Source organism: Citrus clementina, unplaced genomic scaffold, assembly GCF_000493195.1.
Source record: "Citrus clementina cultivar Clemenules unplaced genomic scaffold, Citrus_clementina_v1.0 scaffold_8, whole genome shotgun sequence".
In the NCBI taxonomy this organism is placed as follows: Eukaryota; Viridiplantae; Streptophyta; class Magnoliopsida; order Sapindales; family Rutaceae; genus Citrus; species Citrus x clementina.
This window is the reverse complement of record NW_006262022.1, coordinates 4868575-4890518: the sequence shown is the minus strand read 5'-3', so window position 1 is coordinate 4890518 and position 21944 is coordinate 4868575. Positions and strand designations below refer to the sequence as shown.

At 34.1% G+C, this 21944-nt stretch overlaps 2 protein-coding genes and 1 long non-coding RNA gene across 5 annotated transcripts; all 3 read right to left on the bottom strand.

The window, feature by feature from the left end:
- LOC18033912 (coatomer subunit gamma) lies at window positions 1-6510 on the bottom strand. 2 transcript variants are annotated; one of them, XM_006423185.2, is made up of 18 exons: window positions 6233-6510; window positions 5703-5800; window positions 5550-5600; window positions 5238-5351; window positions 4932-5132; window positions 4698-4799; window positions 3991-4098; window positions 3678-3908; window positions 3177-3427; window positions 2846-3017; window positions 2577-2732; window positions 2412-2462; window positions 2083-2223; window positions 1810-2007; window positions 1562-1693; window positions 1299-1472; window positions 867-1106; window positions 1-586 (listed from the first exon to the last, which is right to left on the bottom strand). In XM_006423185.2, exons 1-18 carry the CDS (start codon window positions 6276-6278, stop codon window positions 392-394), a joined length of 2661 nt encoding a protein of 886 aa, XP_006423248.1. In that variant the 5' UTR covers window positions 6279-6510; the 3' UTR covers window positions 1-391. The 2 variants fall into 2 exon arrangements, with proteins under 2 accessions (XP_006423248.1, XP_024034661.1); XM_024178893.1 differs by having other exon boundaries at window positions 5703-5797.
- A 5691-nt stretch (window positions 6511-12201) lies between these two features.
- On the bottom strand, window positions 12202-15575 carry LOC112096200. Of its 2 annotated transcripts, none has more exons than XR_002904312.1 (5): window positions 15342-15575; window positions 15048-15146; window positions 13681-13724; window positions 12672-12767; window positions 12202-12598 (listed from the first exon to the last, which is right to left on the bottom strand). It is a non-coding gene; the product is annotated as an uncharacterized LOC112096200 (long non-coding RNA). The 2 variants fall into 2 exon arrangements; XR_002904311.1 differs by having other exon boundaries at window positions 15390-15575.
- Window positions 15576-17333: 1758 nt separating this feature from the next.
- Window positions 17334-21481, bottom strand: LOC18035625 (proline-rich receptor-like protein kinase PERK7). Its single transcript, XM_024179697.1, has 10 exons — window positions 21418-21481; window positions 19956-20830; window positions 19767-19841; window positions 19072-19644; window positions 18884-18970; window positions 18468-18538; window positions 18276-18352; window positions 18024-18168; window positions 17738-17899; window positions 17334-17663 (listed from the first exon to the last, which is right to left on the bottom strand). The coding sequence occupies exons 2-10, from the start codon at window positions 20740-20742 to the stop codon at window positions 17334-17336; spliced, it is 2307 nt and encodes a 768-aa protein (XP_024035465.1). The 5' UTR covers window positions 20743-20830; window positions 21418-21481.
- Between the last annotated feature and the right edge of the window lie 463 nt (window positions 21482-21944).

The window sequence follows — 21944 nt, the reverse complement described above, 5'->3', positions numbered from 1 at the left end:
AATACATTCCAAAATTCAATCTGCTTAGTTATAACGACACTGTAAACAAGGTCACAACTTAAAATTCATATATGCGTATATGGGGGCGTAAGTAAATTAAGCAGGCTTGATGGCACCTATACTTAATCCCGCTTTAAAAATCTTTCAAAATTAGGGCAAAAAAAAAAAAGGTTCCTTCCTAATAGAATTTGGCTAGAGCATTATACAAAGAATATTATTATCATACGACGGACCCAAATAATTCCCAAAGCACCAATAACCCTCAATCCAGGAATCCAAAAGTTTTTTCTACAAGCTCGTCTTTACTGCAGCCATCTGCCTAATCTCGTTCAAGAAAAACTAAAAAAGGCCAGAGTACAGGTAAAAGGAAAAATGATGATTGCTTTCAGTTTCAGCCGCTAGCTACAATCTCATGAATCATGTCGCTGACATTATCATCCTCGGATCTAACAGCCAGTTTCATTGCAACCTCCTTTGGACCATCAATTCCAAACTGCAAACGCACTAGGACCTTGACGTTGCCAATGAAAACACCAGACAGTAGACATGTATGTGACCTTGAATTGTTTGCAACAACTTCCGTGCCCTAGAGAAGACCAACAGGGGGAAGAAAAAGGAGAATGACATCAGACTAAAGTAGATAAATATCAATGAAATATTCCCCGACTAGGATGAAATTGTTAGTAATCTAGAAAAAGAAAACTTTTGAGGATTGTGCTTCTGACAAACCATGACAAAACAAACTTCTAAGATCCTCATTTTGAGGAAGAATATTTTTCTTAGATTTGCAACAGTAATAAATTTGAATAACTTTACCATGATTGGCAAATAATTATGCAAGTAATAACAGGAATGACTAAATTTACCTCACAAGGCTGCATGCCAAGAAGGCTGATGACAGCACTAACAGCTTCAGCCAGACTTTCCCTTGGGCCAAGGCCATATTCATCTACACGCTCAAAGTCTGGGCCTATGCTTTCCCATGCATTCCTGAAATTGGAGACCCCTACTTTCATCACGTAATCCGCTGCAACAACCTCAAGGTCCTCTAACTGATATTCATCTTCAACACCATCATCCTCTACGTCACCAGTTGTTGGATCAACCTAGTAAAAACAGTCAAATGTCTGATAAGTGAAACCACCAACAATACTTTTTAGCTTGGTGTTTAAATGATTCGATTGACTAAAGTTAAGCAGCAGTTACAGAAGTAAAAACAGTAATCATGGTGCTATACTACGATCCAGCACAGCGATAATGGAAATCTTCTTGACTACAAACCAAGCAAGAATTTTCACCTCTTTAACAATGAATCTCAACATGTTAGAAAATTTTCCAACAGCTGGGACTCCTTCTGGTTTTTCAAATGCCCCAAAGATCTGTCCGGGTGAATCATAAGGAAGAGATCTCAGAGGTTTTGACGCTACTTCAGCAAATTCCTCAGCTTCAGAAGCATCCACAATAACAGTGACCTGATGGTAGACATAGAAATATATTTTAGAGGCTGCAAAAACTAAAGACTGCAGAAGATAAACTACCACTTCAAAAAATTGGTGCTTACATTTTCCAGTAGTTGCTCTGGTATTGTGTTAGTACAGTTATACTGGAACACAACATGCCTGTCAAAAATATGTTTGACAACATTTACAGCATACTCTGTTTCTGCTTCAGTCAGCTCTACAGGTGCTGAGGACTGATATACAGGGGAAGAAAAACCAAAAAAAAAAAAATTAGTAATCCCGAACAAAAGCAAACAACATAAGCAGAAATATGATCCATGAAAGAAACAGGGAAATCCCATCACAGAACCTTGAAAAGCTTTCCGAAGTCAGAAAACTCTGGAATTGAAGAAAGCAGCTTCTCATATGCATCAACAGTAGATGGGGGGCCACTTGGAGGAGCACCAAGACCAGCTGGCTTTTTACCTGGAGCTTTCTTCTCAGCAAGTGGCTGAGTCTTAACTTCCTTGGGCACTGAATTAATATCAAAAGGTTGTTCTGCAGGCTCCTATATCCACGTCAAACATATAAGATGATGACTTAATTAATAGCACAACTGCATAATAGAACCAGAGAAACATACATAGTTTTTCAAACTTGTCTCTATGTTGGCAAGTGGGATATCCAGTGATCCAAAGAGAAAATCTTTCACAACTTTATCAGTTTCAATGACTTCACCGTCACTGCCAACTGTATTCAGATACAAAGTTGCCCTGTCCCGAACCTGCAAATAAGGCAGGAGATACATACTTAAAAGCAATCAATTGGACAAAGCAATCAATTGGACAGGAAAAACTTTTATATAGGATCCTCAGAAAAAAAACTCAATTACCCAAAAAAAAGAGCTAACACACTAACAATGGAAAACTTAGATTTATACATCAGAAGAAGATTTATGAAAAACAAACTTGCCTCGTCATCACCATCGTACAGGCATCGTCTCAACAGAACAAAAACACGAGGCTGCAGCACAAAGAGTAGGGGAATTTTGACTTACATCAGTATTTGATTAGCTAACTAGAAATCATAGTTGCTAGAGAAAAGGGACAAAAGGGGAGGGGAAACCGCTAATAATACCTTCAATGCATCAACCATAGCACCAAACTTTGCCAATGTGCTCACAGCAGCAGCCCGGACAGTTGCATTCTCAAGATGCACACGATTATAAATGTAACGGATATACTTGCTAGGGTCTGAAGTTTTTGGGCCTTCGGTCCCTAGAAAATGGAGAATCTGGGAATATGTAAATGAAGAATAGTTAAACAGAAGTTAGGTAAGGGAAGAAAAAGGAAAATTACAAGAGATCAATAAAAAATATGCATCATATTGATGGAGGAAAAGGCCACCTGAGTGGAAAGGTAAGTAAATTCACAATCTTCAATGAACTCGCATAGGTGAAGCAACCCATTTTCTTTTGCATCAGGGATATCTCTGATGAGGATCACTATTGAATCTACGATAGCCTTTTTGTATTCAAATCCACCTTCTTCTCTCAAAATGTTGCTCAAAAAGTTCATCCTAACATAATAAAGCACTAACCAGGTTTAGCTAGCCATGTTGCAGAAGATCTATAGAACTCGTGAACACACACAAAAAGAGATGATGTCCCAGAAAAGTTATGCATCTAGTCAAAACTAAAGCTTTGACAAATGAACAAGGCATCAACATCTGACTTACAGGGATCTGTACTTCAAAGGAAACTTCAAGCATAATGATCTTATGGCTTCAACCACAACAATCTTGAACTCATCAGCAATATCCGACATGAAATTTGTTATTTGCTTCATCAGACGGTCCACACTTGACTCATTTCCAGTTTTCAGAAGTGTAGTGATAGCAAGTGTGGCAATGCTTCTGTTCTGATCGGATATTAAACTCTCCATATCAATGTTGCAGTTAGTGACGGCCATTGGATGAGTCATTGCCACCTGTAGAAAGTTTAACCTTGTAGTCAGCATAGATTGAAAATTATTTCCTTTCCAATGAAAATAGGAGCTATAAAAATTGAGTATTCCAAATGAAAATGATTTAAGTTTCTTTCCAATGTAATTTAATTGACGGTTAAATTTATAATCAGCTCCATACACATTTCCCAAGTAAACTCTGTTACCCCGAACAAACTGACAAATTCACTAACAATTAACAAATTAATATTAGCACAGTGAAAAAGCAAGCAACCTTGTTCAGAGTGCGGACAGCAGCAAATCTTAACACTGGCTTAGAAGAACTTAAAAAGAGCTGGAGAACAGTAATTGCTGGAGTCAATTCCCGGTTTGTGACACCATTGAGCTCAGTGATTGCCCTAGCAGCCTCAAAGATCACCATCTCCGCCTTATGGCGCAGACAGCTCTCAAGAAAATCATAAAAAGGGCGGTCCCCAGTTTGAGTGGTTGCAGCCTCGCGAATGACCTGTGTAACGATCAAGTCACAATGAAAACTACAATAATATATACCCTATGACAAATAATATATTGCAGCAGCAGTCATATACCTGAGTAGTGTAACGAATCAAGAGACATTGAGCTAGAGGTGAACGAACAGTGCCCCTTGTCAAACTGGTGACCAACTTGCTGACAGCTAGGCGATCATTTTGCCGTATCTGCAGATGTTACATGCGTTAACTCAATTCAGTTTTGCTAGTGAACTCTACAAATCAATTCAGTAGTAGTCGTGTAAAAACAGGATTTCACGTTCGAGCCCCAAACAACAATGATTTATACTTCTGCGGCATTGCCACAGCAGGGGTCAGTTCAGAATTAGTAATGTTTCTAATCTTTAAGCCATTTGGAGAAACACTCAAACCTAAGTAAAATTGCCATGCATTGACTTAATAAGCAAATTACTAATCCATCAAATGTTTGCATGGATATTTACTAAGAAGCTATTTACTTCAAATAGATTATTTTCTATGTATGATTTTCCGATAGGAAGTATAAAGGCTTCCAAAGGAAACTAAGAATTAGTAAATAAAAAAAGATTTACAATTTTGTTTTTTTTCTGTTAAAGGGGAAGAGGAAGGGGAGGTGTTGAACGCAGGTACCGTCTACAAGGTGAAAGCAATTGGTTAAAATGTATACACTGAAATTTGTGCAGGAAAATCAATCAAATAACATCATTGATGGGGTTCCAACATGATAACCAACTTCAAATTCTAAAAGGGAGGGTTTGAAAAGAACTAAAACGAGAAATTCAACATACTTGATGGAGCAAAGCCAATGCATGAAACTGAACCAAGGCTGCCCTTGATTGCACAGCTTCCTGAACCTCATTACTCCACCTTTTCACAATTTCCGGGGTTGTCTGTCAAAATGTCAACAGTCATATTAGTATCTGCACTCCCTCCCCCCCACAACCCAAAAAAAAAAAAAACCTAAGTTATGTTAGACATACAAATCAAACCATTGATTGTTACTAGATATAATCAATAAGTACCTCGAGTAAGTGGATCCCACTGACTAAAGCTGCACTAGCTACCACTGGATTCTTGTCAACAATTGCTTGTTTCAAGTACCGCTCAATCTGGGTCAGAAGTGTTCCATCCGTTATCCGACAAAGCACACGAATAGCATTAGCCCGATACATATCGGTCTTGCTAGTCATGTCCTTCATAAGGGAGCTTGTCACAATAATAACCTTTATTGAAACAAGACCATTGATCAATCAGAATATATACTTTCACAAATAACAAAACCACATATAAAAATTATAGCAAAAGGAAATTCAATTAGGGCATCAAACCTCATCAGCAGATGGAGAAAGTTCCTTTATCATCAAATACACCATTCTCCTTAAGCCTATATCTCTTGATTGAAAAAGCTTTGTCACAGCAAAGAAAACTTCTGTGGCTTCAATCTATATATTGCGGGGAAAAAAGGACAACAAACATAAGATGATCAGCTTAGTATAACATTTGATCTACGGATCCAACATAAAAGCAAATCATCCAACAAGGATTATCATAGCATAATATTTTAGAAGAAACAACGCGGATCTACATTTTCAACTATGTAACTAATGTTCAAATAATTAAACAAAAATAATTTGAATTACCTTGGTGAATGTTTCTCCTTGGTTAAGTAAATAGAGTAGCTTTGTGATGACCTGGAAACAAAAACCAAATAACAAAACTCAATAAACAACCATTTCTATTACATTAATAAACACAAATGAAAATACAAAACAAAACAGCATTAATAAGAAAACCTGGGAGCATCTCCTGGGATCAAGCTGAGGGTCATTGAAAACTCTAGCTTCTTGCAAAACAGCACCCTTTTCAATTCCCAAGAATGGCGAGTACTCTGCTGGTTGAAAACAATAATTACAAGCTATAAGAATTATGCAATTTGTACAAGGCAATACAGATTAAATTTAATTATGGGAAAAAAAAACACTTGTGATAAAGCAATGGAAAGGCTCCCAGATCCAAATCACAGAACAGTCCACGTCAGATCAACTCAAATTAAACGTAATTCCGAACAATTAACAATCCGCATTGCAATTGGGAGCAAAAGAAACTGAGAACTAATCAGATCAACTAAAAGGAAACCGAAACTGGGAAAAGGACGCCGTAGAGTATCAGCACTGGATCCATAAGTCATACTACTACACAGATCTATAACATATTTGCTTATGTAACAAAATAACCTAAGATTTGTTGATTAAATATTTAAAAAAAAGGAGTTAATTAGGGGAAAAAATGAATCGGAGAATAGAAATGAAATTGAGAAATGTACCTTCGTCGTCACGATCGTCATCTTTCTTCACGAGAGGCTGAGCCATCGTTAAATCAAATAACTAGATTTTAGGTATTCGAGATCTGCGATTAACTATGTGGATACACTCTCCCGCTTTGCGTATTAAAACGACGTAGCTTTGGAATTTTAACGAAGGGGCTCGCGCTGGCTCTCCGTTTGTGTCTGTCGTAAGTGCATTTAACGCACCAAAGTTTGAAGGGGGAGAGATTAGAAGAAGGTGGGGCGATGATCGACTGTGAGAACGGACGAGTGTGTAGTGTGCGCGGTTGAGTTGTTTTATCTAATGAGCGGGCGCCACGTTAGGAGTTAATCTTGTGTTTGAAGGGGGCTAAATTACGTACTTTGCCCCGGTCTCGAGGGATGAGTTTGTTCAAGGAATTGATCGAAAGAAAGTAGAATAATAGAGGTAAAATTTTAAATTAATAAGATTTATTGTTTTTAGGGCATGTTTGGCCCTTTTCATTGCATGGTAAACTCCTTATAGTATTAAGAAAAATTATCATTTGTATATCTTTAATTTGTTCTATTATCGAATATGCTACAACACTTAATGTATCAGTCGTCTAACTTAAATTGACAAAATTTATATGACAATCACTAATCTATTAGCTGTCATGTAAGTTAACAAAATTATAATAAAATGATGATTTTATCCTTAAAACTCAAATTAAGGTAAAAAGACATAATTGCTCCAAAAATGAAGTTATCAACAATCTTAGTGTTATTACTTAAGATTATCTAGGATAAATATTTTATCCCTAAATTTCTTAAAAGATTGACTATTGAATATGGCATTAAAGACCTTTCATATTGCGTAACTTAATTAAAATTTCCTACAAAGTTGACATATTACTTTTTTTTTTAATTAGCGATTAAGGGAGCTAGATTTGTAGTAATGGATATAACAGATCAGGCAGTAGCATTAATAAGTGAAGTGCAGTCTGCCTTTTACAAGTCAAGATACCTTTTATGCTAGAAATAATAAAAAGTATTATATCAAGGGCATGATATCTACAGTACAATTGATTTTATTTTTTGGAGATGCAAGTGCAATATTTCAAAACTATAGTATCTACATTTGTTTTCATAGTGAGAATGTAAAAACAATCACAGACCAAGGAAGAGAGAAAGATTTGGTGGATAAAAACTGATCACGGAGCAGCAAAATCAGTCGGCGAGCTACGAGGTACATCAGTGAATGCAATTGCAGGTTGCGTCGGTGATTGCGGGCTGCCCCTACATCTACCATGCCATTTATAAGTGATCGTGAATGCTATCGGCTGTTGCTTTGCTTTTGTGTTGTGTGTGTGTGTGTGCGCGCGCGCGTGAAAAGAAAAAGAGACGAAGAGATTTATTGTGTGTATATGTTGTGCATGTTTGTTTGTTTGTTTTTTTTTTTGGTCAAATGATGTTGTTTCACATAAGTGAAATGACGTCATCGTCCAATAAAACGACATGTCATATTTTAAATGTTATCATAGGATGATATGTTGTTTTTTAAGACTCTGTCAGAGGATGACATGTTGTTTTTTATTAGACCATCTTCTATCTTAAAAGACTATGTTACCTTTATAACATCAATATTTACAAACGACAACTAATGGATTAGTGGTTGACAGATTACTTTTGTCAACTTACGGTGGACGACTGATACACTCTCAAAGTGTTATAATATGTTTGTGAACGAACCAATACCTAGTATTAAAATATTATAATATCATGTTTGGTAATTACTTCTCATTGTAATACAATGTGATCATACCATCTTTTAGAGTGTGTTTACTTCTCTGATTATAACTGGAATTATTGGCAGTATTTACTTTGCAAAATAGAGGTGGAAAACATAATTAGAATCGTGGAGTCCACTTGAATTTAAGAATAAGTTTTGGAATATTGATTTCCAAAGGGTTGAGAACCAATCTCCTATTCCCAGGAATTTTGATTTTAATCTTTTCATATTTTAAAATATCTAAAAAGCCCCTCTTTAACTGAAAAATATAATTAGCAAAAAAAGAAAAAAGAACAGCAACAGCAGCAAATCCCTAACTCCTCGCATCGAGCTCCAACAGAAGAACAACATTGGAGTCAAATCTCATAATTGCTGCCAAAATCAAATGTCATTGTTGTCATTGGTTTATCGACTATGGAGCAGTAGCTAGTTGCCGATTACTTCTCTATTTGGGCCATTTTTAACGTTGCATGGTCTAGCAACACCAATCGATTTTAATGGCAATGGTTATGATCTAATGATGACGATAATGTCGACGACAACAATCTAGTGTTTGTCATTGTTGTTGATAATGATGATGATGACTTTGATTATTATTATTTTTAAAATGGATTATTATTTGTTTTGTAATGGAATTATTATTATTATTATTATTATTATTATTATTATTATTATTATTATTATTATTATTATTATTATTATTATTATTATTCCATTTCAAAAGCACCATCAACAACAACCGTTGTAAACAAAATTGTTGTTGTTGTTGTTATTGTTATTGTCATTAATGATAAAAAGTGTTATAATTAATTAATATATTAATGTTAGTAATAATAATTAACAATAAAATAAAAAATAATAACTTTTGAATAAATAATCATAATAATTAAAATACAAAATAATAATTATGACAATAGTTGATTAAAGACATTTTTGTAATTTGAAACAATTTAGCTCATTTCGATTCTGATTTGTATAGTTCAAGTAAACAACTTATTTTGATTCTCATTTCCTATTTCAATTCCTGTCCATTCGGCATAAACTAAACCTGTGTGAGAGTTGGGTTTATGCGGATTTAAAATTGATAAGACCAAAAAATTTACTTTCATTCTCTCCTTCACTGATCTCTCTTTCACAAATCTCCTTCACTTTTGTTCTCTCCTTCAGGTTTATGCAAGCTTATGTGGGTTTGATAGCGATGCCAACTCCACCACCACACGATATGCCTCGACAGCATCAAATCAACGCAATCTGCCTCTACGCCACCATGCAATTTACCTCCACACTGCTGCTGTTGTACGACACCACTAGCTCCATTGTGTTTGTGATTCATGACACCACTGTGTGGACCACCACACGACACGCCTTCGTGATTTTCTACCACCACACTCTACTGCCTTCATAACGCTATCATGCCTTCGTCATTTTTTAAAATGTGAGGAGCTTGTCTTTGTGTTAGTATGTTAGATCAAGCGTGCTTTTATTTTCTTTTTTTGTTATCATGAATCCTTTTACATTGTGCTTGACACACACACACACACACACACAATATATATATTCCAATCATGGATCTCTGGCTTTAATAAAATCAGGGATTAGTTAAAAGACAAAAAAATTTAGATTTTAATACACTACATGACAAAATACAGTGCATTGGAGTCTGTGTTTATTTTATCTTTTAGCTAATCCATAACTTTATTAAAGTCAGGAATCACTGATTAGAAAACTACTATATATATATATATATATATATATATATATATATATATATATATATAGTTAAAGATTTTGATACAGTTAGTCTTCTTGATCTTTAAGTAATGTGTTTGCTTTTAATGGTTGACATTCATTAAAGTGAGGTTATTGTGATTTGTGAAGTTCACTGAATTTGCTTGAACCATCTTATCATTCCTTCAATACTAAATCATTCCTCTAATTTAAGGGTTGTTAATTTGGCCCTTGAAAGAAAATATTGACTTAAAGATAGTGGTTAATGTGTACGTTAATTTTTCTTTCTTGCTTGCATCTTAGTATTTTGGTCCTAATAGCATGTATTACAATTACTTGCTTGTCTTTTCTATTTCTGAATGTGACATCCTTAAAAGTCAAGTCTACTTAATGCTGAGGAAATTGCTACTGAAATATACTTATAATTATAATTTGTTGTATTTTTGTTCAATAAGCTATTTTTTAGGCCAATATCATCATTCCTCTAGTGGTTCCTCAACATGTAAATTTTGAAAATTAAGAACGAGGCTGCATGAGCTATCTCAAATGCCATTTATGGAGGAACTCATGAACAAATTCAATATGTTTCTTTTATTCACTCAATGATGTTCATATGATAGACATTTCTTTTATTTATTTAATGATGTTTATGTGATAAAATCACCTATGTACCATGTTCTTGCAAAGTCCTGGTGAGCCAAGGTTACATTAAACTGCTCTATGATCTTCGGGCTTGTTCGGATTAAAGGATCGTGATAGTTTTTCTAGAGGGTCTCGAGAACATTTTGAAGGTGAGTGAGGCTAACAAGGAAATATGAATGAATAACGGGGTTAATGTTTATGCTCAAATGATTGATGAATGTGATGTATTAGAAAAGATTGAGAATCTGCAGATCTACGACAACAATGAAATTTATGAGAAGGTTCTGAAGATTTTAGAGAGATATTAGGTGAGGAAGAGGAGGAAGAGCAATTATCCAAGATGGTGGTATCGAAAAACAGTAGCATGATTGTAGTTTTGCAACTAGGCAGCCGAACATTCCACTCAGTGGCTTCAAATTTAGTTGAAGTAGTAGCTTGAGAATATCTTGACTAGTTTTATAGGTATTGTTTCTCTCATTTCACTAAATTTTGAAATTTTCTATTTTATCTTATCGCCAAGGCGCCAAGGGCCAAGATTTTTGGTTTAGCACATAGACTTTTTTCTTTTGTAGGATATGTTAAAACTTTTCAAGTTGACTTGCAATTTTTAACTTTAATTATATTTCCCAATTCTCATATTTATTGAAAAAAATTTACATTGTGATATGCCTTGATGTCATGTTGTAATTTTGCAAATGCTTCATAATACTTTTTATAATTCTGTGGAGTTCTAGAGGCTAAGCTTTCTTCGTGGTTATTCAGTCTTGTCTTTGTGTTTTATCTTGTAATAGCAATAGAGAATCGAATTTTTATTGTATATTTGGCATGCACATAAAATTTAAAGGTCATAAACTTCGATCTTTATGAAGTCATAAACTTTAATCGTTATGAAAAATTATGATTCTATTAAATTTCTAAAATTTAAGGCTTTTATTTAGTATTTTTTTTAAGTACTAATAAGTATTATTTTTTAAATATATAATTTAAATTAATCACAAAAAAATAATACAGTCCAATGCAATACTAAACATATTATAACTAAAAATTAAATATTGTAAAGTATAATACCAACTATTGTACCATATTTTTATAATACAATAACTACTAATAATGACGATTTTAAACGACATAAGATGATGGTTTTAGGCAGCAATAATTAAAAGGAATGTACTTTTTATGATAGTTCAATAATTATCATTAAATATATATTTTAATGACGTTTATTTTCCGAAACAATCATTATTTGCATATCTTCATGAGTTTTTAATGATGGTTTTTTTTTTGTGCATAAAACAGTCATTAAAATGCACCTTTTAATGACGATTATTAAAATAACTATAATTAAATGAACATTTATAATGGTAGCTGTTAGAATAAAATCGTCATTAAAAGGTACGGTTTAATGACTATTTAAACAACGATCATTGATTTCACTTTTCCATCAACTTTTAATGACGGTTTTTTAATAACCATATTTAAATGTGCCTTTTTAATTATGATTATTTTACTAAATAGTCATCTTATATTGTATTAAGTAATTTTTTAATGACGGTTTCGCGTAAAACAAAGGTGATATTCTTACTTCTTTTTATGACATTTTTTTAATAATCAGTCATGGATGATGACATTATAAATAATAGCGGTTATTATATAACTATCATATTTTATATTATAAAAAAAATTTACAATATTTTAAAAAAATTACTGAACACTCGTTTTAATTGTAATTTTCTATTTACTATATTTTTACAATTACTTTCTTACAAGCTATATAATATCCAAAATATTACTTTACAAAAATCTTAAAACGCAATGTTATACATTGGAATTCTCACAAATGCTCTTTAGAATCTAACAAAATCCATAGCTAACCAACAAAATTCTCATACTCTAATATAAAGAACTTTGACAATCCTTCTTCTTCAACAAAATATTGGCTCTCCCACATGTAATCTAGCTATCACATCTAAATTATCATCAAGTCTTCATATACAATATTTTCAAGTAAATCATACCACCACTAGCTATCTACAACATTATTTACAAAGAAAGAAAAAAAAAATATCAAAATCATTTTACTACAAGTTGTAGTTAAATCATGATAGGTTATAGAGCAAAATAGAGCCTAACCTTACATTATCAATCAATTAATTTTCATATGTAACAACAAGTTGACATGTATACCTAGCCCACTCACATTTGACCTCGTCAATCTCTCCTTGAGTGTAGCTTTGTATCTTGACAAACTATAAAGTGAAAAATATATAAATTATTTAGTTAAGAAAAATGAATAAATGTTATATAAAAAATTGTCAGTACCTCTAGAATAGATACATTAGTATTAGCCATAATGTCCCACATATATTTCATCACATAACATCCGCAATGCTCAACTTCTTTGGGTTGACGAGGATACTATAAAAGAAAAAGTAAAAAATTTAAGTCATACAATAAACAAATTCATGCAATAATGGATTATAAATCTTATATAAAACTATTATGAATTTGAATTTAAGACTAGTGTTCCTTACTTTGATTGCTTTCCACATGCAATTCTTTCAATTAAGTTTTTCCACATGCCGTGCAAAATATTCTCATTGAACTTAATTTTAAAATTGAAAAGCATATATTAGAAACTAATATAAAGAAAATACAAGAAAAAAGCCCAATTTTTTAACCAACCAATTAATAAGCTCCTAAGTTTTAACGCAGATTATGACCAGTTGAATAAAAAAAATAACAATGACCTTCATATGAATCAATAACAACCAACATCCAATGTGCTCTGCATACAAAATATTTATCATTGGAAATTCCAAATACCATGACAATCTTATTCACTTTGAATCTATAGCTCACGATTCATTATATGAAAAAATGATAAGCTGATAAGTTTGTGAAGTTGCTGCAACCTGGATATAATGGCTTTTCAGCATCCTCAACCAATTTTTGGAATGTGTTCCCCTTAAACCATCTTAATAGGAATATCAACACGATCATATTCAACCTCTCTTCTAATATGTGCATTTCTACTAGTAGAAGGCCCTCTAACAAGTTCTTTCCCACGTAAAAACCAATTTGTATAACTCTAATCAATTCCAAAGATAATCAAGTGATTTTCTATCTCTAAAGGAGTTTAGTATTTCATATTCCCATCCTTCAAGCAAAAGCAATGTAGATTATCCAGACTTGTAGTGTAACAGATTTCAAAATCTATAAAGTTCTTAACACTCTCTATAATCCTGTGACCTTCTATCTAATGAAATACAAGACTTATCCATTGTAAATATAAAAACAATAAATTGAAGCCTGAAGTTTCAGTTACTACCTCATAATTAAATGTGCTTGGATGTTCCAATGCAAAAATTGAACCTATTTGTTACCAAAAAATAAAAAGGGAATCAATGTGGACATATGAGCAAATAACAAAACAAATAAACAAAGAAAAAACAGCACGAGTAATTTTCTGGATGCTGTTTAGCTACTGTAATTATGTTAAAACAACACCTAAAACTTTCAGGTGCTGTTTTTAATAGCAAATAACGGCATGACAGTACCCAAAAATTTTTGTGGTGTTGTCTAACTATTAAAAATAGCACTTGGAAGTTCTCTGTGCTGTTTTTAACAACAAACAGTAGCACTTCCAAATGCTGTTTTTAACAGCAAATAGCAGCATGATAGCACCCAAAAAATTTCGTGTGTTGTCTAGCTATTAAATACATCACCTAGAAGTTTCAGATGCTGTTTTAACCACAAATAGTAGCATGATAACAATAATTTTTTTTTTTTGTAATTGCTGTTTTCTTTATAAATCAGTAGCAAAACTAATTCTTGGCACCACACAAAACAATAGTAGAAGTAATTAGTTTCCAAATTTAAATGCTCGAACTTCTGAGTTCATATCTAGTCAATAGGGGTAATCAATGGTGCAATAAGTAAAAGTGCCACTTTTGAAAGAGACTGATCCTAAGTTCTTTGCTCTTTAATCAATATATTGTAAATAATAATATAACGTATATGAACATGCTTACTAATTAATCTATTGAATAACTAACAATAGTGTTTTAAACTTTAGTTATATGCTTGATTGTCCTTGTCCCAGTCCCCACTAATTAATCACACACACACACGCGCGCACACACACACACACACACACACACAAAAAAGATGAAATGTTGATTAACTTGGGATCTAGAAATTTCTTTATGCATTCAAAGCCTTGCACCTCTGTTAATTCTTCATGCTCCAAAGAGGCCGTTACGCTATTTCCATTACAAAGTTCACATATTCTTGCTATAATTAATTTTTTTAGAATATAATACAAAACGGAAGAATTAACAACTTTAAAGAATGAGCCACTCAATTGAAACTTATTCTTAGTTATGTCACTTAAAATCAGCTCAATAAATTAAAACCTCTCAATACTTCAGTACAAGAAAAGAACAATTAAATTAAATCCTCTCAATTGGGTTTGGTAGGAAGGAATACTTTTATGACATCAAAACAAAGTTAAAAAACCAAAAAAAAAATTGTTATGGCCCTTTCAAGGTTTCTCTATCTACCATTGCCAGTCATGGAACTAAATAATCAAAGGCAACATAGTTAGCTTAATAAAACATGAATTTCATAAAGCCCACACCATAAAATTACATGACAATGAAAAATTTTAAAAACAAAATATGAGAACTAAAAGACCTTGTAGATGATTGAATTCAACATTGATCTCAAGCACACCAATAATCTCTGAGAGAAGTAGTTGTATTCATCCAATGCTAGGTTACAAAATCATGAAACCTGCCCAACCAAATTAACGAGATTTGTAAGTAATAAAATGAAAATGATGCACACACAGAGAGAGAGAGAGAATAATATGGCTTATAAATCAAATTCCTCTCCAATAATGTGTGTGGAAAATAGAGAGCTTTCAATGGAGAAGCTAATAACGTATCAATTTGACGACAAATAAATCAAACGACAAATAGGGCTAACCTAGGCAGCGACATGAGGATACATTGGTGCATCAATTATGAGACTCACCTCAGCGGCTGCACAGACAACGCAACAATCCTAGGGTTGTGATTGCGAAGGAGCAACAATCAATCTTGACTAAGGGTAGATTTTGCTTGAATGTACATTCTGGAGAGAGATGCAGGAAGCGATGGAAGGAATTTGGCATTTGGGAGGTATTTTCTTAGGCGAAGAATAAAACGGCGGAGTTTTGAAATTCACTTTGGTTTATTTTATTTATTTAATTGGCATTATTGTGATTTTTATATTCCATGATTGTTTATAAAACCAACTGTCATGAATGAAAATTAAGTTACAATTATTTTTTCATCTAATAACGGTCATTAATAGTTTTCTTTTTAATGATGGTTCTTAAATAACTACCATTAATATTAGCATTATATTTTAGGTGGACCTACGATGACAGTTAAGTCTAAAAACCGTCATTGTAAGTATGCATTTTTAATAATGGTTTTTATAATGAATTGTCATTAAAATTAACATTATATTTTAACCGTACATTTAATGATCATTTTCTAATAAAGCTGTCATTGTAAGCATGAATTTTTGGTGACTGTTTATTATAATGAATCGTCATTAAAAATAATATTATATTTTAACTTGACATTTAATAATGGTTTTATTAGAAAACCATCATTGTAAGTATTAGATATTATGACGGTTTACATAATAACGGTCATAAAATATTTTTAACGACAATTGTTAAATTAATCGTCATAACTTATGGGTCATTATTTTGAATTTTTGTAATAAGGAGTGCTAATGTAATATAATATAATACAATATAGTGTGCCAAACACACCCTAAGGATAAAATTTAAACATTTCAGCTAAAAGTAAAACATATAAAATTGAAAATTCTCTATTTTCTTAATATTATATATAATATAAGTAAATATATATATGTTCAATATAAATAAGTAACAATTAAAGTCCAAAACCCATTATATAAAGCTCAATACGAAAAATATGATAATAAATTCCTGTAGTAACATAGAGAGAGACTCGAAATTAATTAGATTTTTTTTCTTTTAGTAAATGTGTACATGAATAAAATTTTAACATTATTGACTAAAAGTCACCAAAAAATGTACAATTAATTTTTTTTCTTTTTAGTATCATATAGTAACTAGTAAGTGTATAAGTCCAATTTAAGTAAATTACAATTATAGCCCAAACCCCAATATATAAAGCTTAATGGAATCCGTCTACTTAAAATATGGCAATAAATTCCTACAATAATATGGGGAAACTCAAAAATTTCATTGTAAATTTAAGAAGACGAGACACCGACTAACCCAACCAATTGTTGACAAAATTTTACTGTTGAATCATCACTCATTAGAACTTTTTTAAAAAACAATAATCTTATATTGTATTCTATTGATTTCGACTTTTTTTAATTATTTTCTAGGCTATTGACAAACCAAGAAAAAATACAAACAGAACCAGAATTTTTACTCCAACCAAACTAATCCAAAAATAAGGAGAAAAAAATTATAAAGGAAAAAAAATACCTTTTCTTATTTCCAATTATGCTTATCCACCATACATTATACCTTTAATCTAGGTAGCAAGTAGCATTTAACCTTTCTCATTTCGTGCAATTTTATATATGATAGAAATGCTAAACTTCCAAAACATTTGCACTCAAACTTAAAGATTAATGCCTCCAAAAATGAAATAATACACATACATAAATTATCGGCACAAAAAACATACAAAAGCAACTCAAATAATCACCCAAAAACAACGAATAGAAATTTTACATTTTGTGCCTTCACCATTTCATTGAAATTTAATCAACATTTGATGCATGGAGGAAGGTCACACGAGCACCTAATTATCAGCGGCTGCAGTGTACGCTAGCCACATCTCATCAAAATGCATGTCATGCAAATTTAATAACATAATGTCTATCGTTACAACTTGATAATTTGTTCCTCACGTTCTCTCATTTTCGAAATGAAGACTTTACTTTAGTATTAGGACTCTGGCCTCGGCTCCCGAATTCGCTGCTTGAGGATGAAGGATTGAGGCCATACTCGCTCGTTGCCCCGTATTCACTACTAACATACGCGCCGCTGGCATTTCCTTCTGCCATTCTCCTCAACTTCTTCAAGTCTTCAGTGTACGAGATATTATCCACATCAGAAGATCTAGCACTCGCGCTGCCAACAGCCGATGAATTAGCAGTGCCGCCACCGAGGATCGAAGCTTGGCTGGGTTTTATACCATCGTTCAAGTCCTCTAATGAGACATCGCCCTCTAGGGCACGTACAATCTGTTTCAAATTTACGATAAGTCAAGTTACTGCTTAAACTAAAAGCTTAAGAGTTATAAATTAGCTTTAACTACCTGGCTGATTTTAGGCCTCCTTCGGGCAGAATGCCTGATAGATGCGGCAGCACAGGCTACCATGCGTGCCATTTCTTCGGTTGGATAGTTCTTTTCCAAGTAAGGATCTGCTATTTCATTGAAGTTTCCATCATCAAGTGCACGCAAACACAAAGGTCGAGCCTGTTGATCATGTAACATAAAAAAAAAAACCAAACAAATTTAATATTTTTGCATGTAAGCAATTTGAAAATCAGCTAATTAAGTATTGTTGGTGAAAGATGCAAAAAGGTTTGAGGATCCGTACCCAGTCTACTAAGCAGTCTTCCATGGCGCCGGTGGGGTCAATAGGACGCCGGCCGGTTATCAGTTCCAATAGCATTACACCAAAGGAGAACACATCTGATTTCTCGGTTAATTTGCCACTTGAGGCATACTCAGGAGCCAAGTACCTGTAACATTTTTCGTTTAATGGGCTAAATTAATTACCAAATTAATGGCATTATCAATTTCATTGTATTGTAACGTGGAAAGATATAAGGGTTAGTTTGTTTATTACCCAAACGTTCCCATGACACGAGTTGAAACATGAGTATTGTTATCTGTAGTTAGTTTTGCCAAGCCAAAGTCCGCCACCTGGCTAACCAAAATTCATTTTCAGCTTCACATAAATTTCTATTTGATAGGCATGAATAACAAAATGCAAAACAGAATCAAACATCCAAGTCATAATATTGTTGCAAATTAATACCTTAGTTTCAAAAGTATAATCAAGTAGAATGTTGGAACTCTTGATGTCTCGATGTATAATGCGAGGGTGACCTGCATATATATATACACCGACCAATTAGTTTCTTTTGGTTTGTGCTGCATCGCAGGCGAAATCAGAATTTTGGGTCAGTGAGTTTAAAATAATAAAATTACAATTTTGAGAAAGGTCGGACTTAAAAATATTTAAATAGATAGCCAACACATTTAAGAGATAAGATAAATTTTAATAAGACCTTTATTTTTTTTCATTTTTAAAAAAATTTTATTAGCGAAACCTCCAACCTTAACGCAGGCCCATCTCTTATCATTTTGTATACGTATCATTAAGCATAACAAAATGATAAATGTTAAGAATAAAAGACAAAAAAACACAAAAGACAGAATTATTTAACTTACAATCTTCATGCAAGTAAGCAAGCCCTTTAGCAGATCCCAGTGCAATTTTGAGCCTCGTTGGCCAATCCATGACTGGCCGACCCTTACCTATCAAATTGAACAATGGCATTGTTAATTAACAACAAATTAAATTAAACAAAGTAGTCGTATATTTGAAGGAGAGCTAAGGATGATTGGAGATGTATTACCATGAAGATGGAACTCAAGGTTGTTATTTGGAACATATTCATAAACCAACAGTCTCTTGTCTCCTGCAATGCAATAACCAACAAGTGATACAAGATGGCGATGATGGACGCGGCTAATTATCTCAACCTCAGCCTTAAATTCCCGCTCCCCTTGTCCGCTTCCCGATCTCAAACTCTTCACTGCGACTTCCTTGCCGTTTGGCAATACCCCTTTATGAACATATCCAAATCCACCTTGACCCAATAAGTTTGACTGGGAGAACCCTCCGGTAGCAGCCGATAGCTCTTCGTAGGTAAAGGCGCTTTGACTGAACCCTAGAGCCACTATTGGTGGCGGAGGAGGCAGCACAGGTCCGTAGGGGCCGGAACTCGAGTTGTGGCTCATGTCACTGCTGGTGACAGTCACTGCTCCGCGCTGCGATGGAGGCGGCGTTGGCCAGCCTACTTTCGATACGCCGCCAACCGGAGGTGGAGGCAAATCATTCATCTGATCATTCGCATGCATATTGTTATGATTATGATTTTGATTATAAGGTGCATTACTGTTGTAAAATGGATCACCACCACCAGCTCCTGCCCGCACCAAAAATTTAATAGATTTTATTATTGACAAAATTATTATTGTTATTATCATTATTACACACTACTGTCTCAAAAATAAAATTATATAAAATAAAGTTGATGCTGATCATTACCATGATCCGTCTGCTGCTGCCAATTTGCTCGAGGTGGAGGTGACGGTGTGGCAGCGCTATTGTAATAATCAGTAGCTGCAGATTATCATCACTAGCTCAGAATTGATAATGATAATACAACCAGTGTAGTTTCATTTACGTGTTACCTCAAACGTAAAAAACATTTTTTTTTTTTTAAATTTTACGTACCAGTTGTATGATTATTATTGTAATAGGGCATTTGATCATTCCGTTCCCTGTTCTTTTTTCTTCTGCATGCAAAGAAAACAAGTAGCATTACAATAATTAAGAAAGCAGCTCCAGCCGCCACTGCTGCCACGAGAGGAATCGACAGCATTGACCCATTATTGCTTGATGGTGAACTGGATGAGCCATTCGATTTATTTGGCGGCGACAGAGCTCCCGACCGGTTGCCATTCGGTGAGTTGGATGAGGAAGATGGAGGTGGGGGTGGATGCCAATTTTTGTTGTTATTGTTATTGTTATTGTTGTTGTGATTGCCATTGCCGTTGCCGTTGCCTTTGCCGTTGTTGTTGTTGTTGTTATTGTTGCCAGGCGGAGAAGAGCCGTTGTTAGAATCTCCGGGAGGGGGGTCGGACGGATTGTCTTGGGACGGTGGAGGGCTTGCATTTGAATTGGATGGTGGTGGCGAGGATTGGGGAGGGGGATTTGTGTTTGGAGGTGGCGATGATTGTGGTGGGGATTTTGAATTTGGAGGAGGGGGTGATTGCGGTGGTGACTGTGAGGATGGGGGCGGAGATGATGGCGGCGGTGACTCTGGGGATGGAGGTGGTGATGATGGGGGTGGTGAACGGTCCGGAGGTGGGGATGATGGTGGTGGTGATGATGGAGGTGGTGATTCATCCGAAGGTGGGGTTGATGGAGGTGGTGATGATGATGCTCGTGAAGGTGACGGCGGCGTCTCTGCAGCATCTGGCGAATTTGATGCTCCGGGCGATTGGTTATTATCTTCCATTTGATGCTGAGGTAATTCCGACCAAGATTTTCAGTCTAACGGTGCCGGAGAAACCTCACCGCTCCACCAAATGATGACCCTATGTCCCCTAATAATCAAATAATCAAAATACATTAAATTGAAAAGAATTATTCATGAGGTCTTTTTCATTTTTATTTTTTTCCTTACTTCTTCTTTTGAACCTTAGCGATACAAGGGAACTTTATTAATAATCAAGAACAACGGATACCTTGTCAGGAGACATTATGAACCTAAAAACAAAAAGCTATATTTTTAAAAAATATTAATATGCATTAACCAAACCAAGGAGAACACAAAAGAGACGAAGGGCGTTCCTCAAACCATACAACAAGGAGACGGTAAAGAAAGCCAACTTTCAGAAATCATGTGCCACAAGATAAAGAACAATGTTATATGAACATATAGGCGGAAAGAAGAAGAAGAAGAAGTTTTCTTTGTGATGTTTAGTGAAGATTTGCATATCTAGCTAGCAAATAAAGATTGACTCCTTTGTGACTTTTTCATGACCAAATGAAAATTTATAATGATAGAATTTTTGTCCTTTAAAAAATAAAAAAGCTTGTCCATGTTGTGATTTGACTCTTATAAAATACCAAAACACTGAATGAAATTTAGGTTTTGTTGTTTGTGTTGAGAGAGAGAGAGAGAGGGTACCTGTGGAAGAAATGTGTGGGAGGATTCTCAAAGGGAGGAAGAAAGAAGAAGCAGTATGATAAAAGTTCTTTAGATGTTGCACCCCAAACAGTGTGATGCTTCGCCAGAATCACTTCCTAAAAAGTAGGAAAATTTTCTGGCTCAGCTCTCACACCAATGACATTGTAATTTGGAAAAGGCCAATGCCAATTCATGCCTGCCTATAAATGGCCATGCCATCAACAAACATTCTCCAGCTATGTATCTTTAAAACTGCCTAACAGATGTTGATTCTTTCCTGCAAAAACGGTTTTAAGCACCATTCAAATAAGAAGCGGAATGACAATTGAAAAAAATGGGGACCAAAGTGTCAAAACTTAAAGTTATGAAAGCCTAATTCTAAAATAAATACAGAAGCCTGGGAGATAAATGTCGAAATGTTAGACTTTTGGGGCCAAAAGTATAACAATGTCGGCACTGAAGCAACTGAAGCAACTCGTGGAAATTTTTTTTCAAAAATTCCATCATAGAATGAAATTTCTTCTAAA

Bases quoted from the DNA above. Each gene is read 5' to 3' on its own strand.
- LOC18033912 (XM_006423185.2), bottom strand. From the start codon at position 6,278: ATGGCTCAGCCTCTCGTGAAGAAAGATGACGATCGTGACGACGAAG. The intron at 3,428-3,677 runs GTTGCTTGCTTT...AACTTTCTACAG, and splicing joins CTGTCCGCACTCTGAACAAG to GTGGCAATGACTCATCCAAT. The intron at 1,473-1,561 runs GTAAGCACCAAT...GTCTACCATCAG, and splicing joins CAGAGCAACTACTGGAAAAT to GTCACTGTTATTGTGGATGC.
- LOC18035625 (XM_024179697.1), bottom strand. From the start codon at position 20,742: ATGGAAGATAATAACCAATCGCCCGGAGCATCAAATTCGCCAGATGCT. The intron at 18,353-18,467 runs GTATTAATTTGC...TTGGTTAGCCAG, and splicing joins ATTATACTTTTGAAACTAAG to GTGGCGGACTTTGGCTTGGC. The intron at 17,900-18,023 runs GTACGGATCCTC...CATGATCAACAG, and splicing joins AAGACTGCTTAGTAGACTGG to GCTCGACCTTTGTGTTTGCG.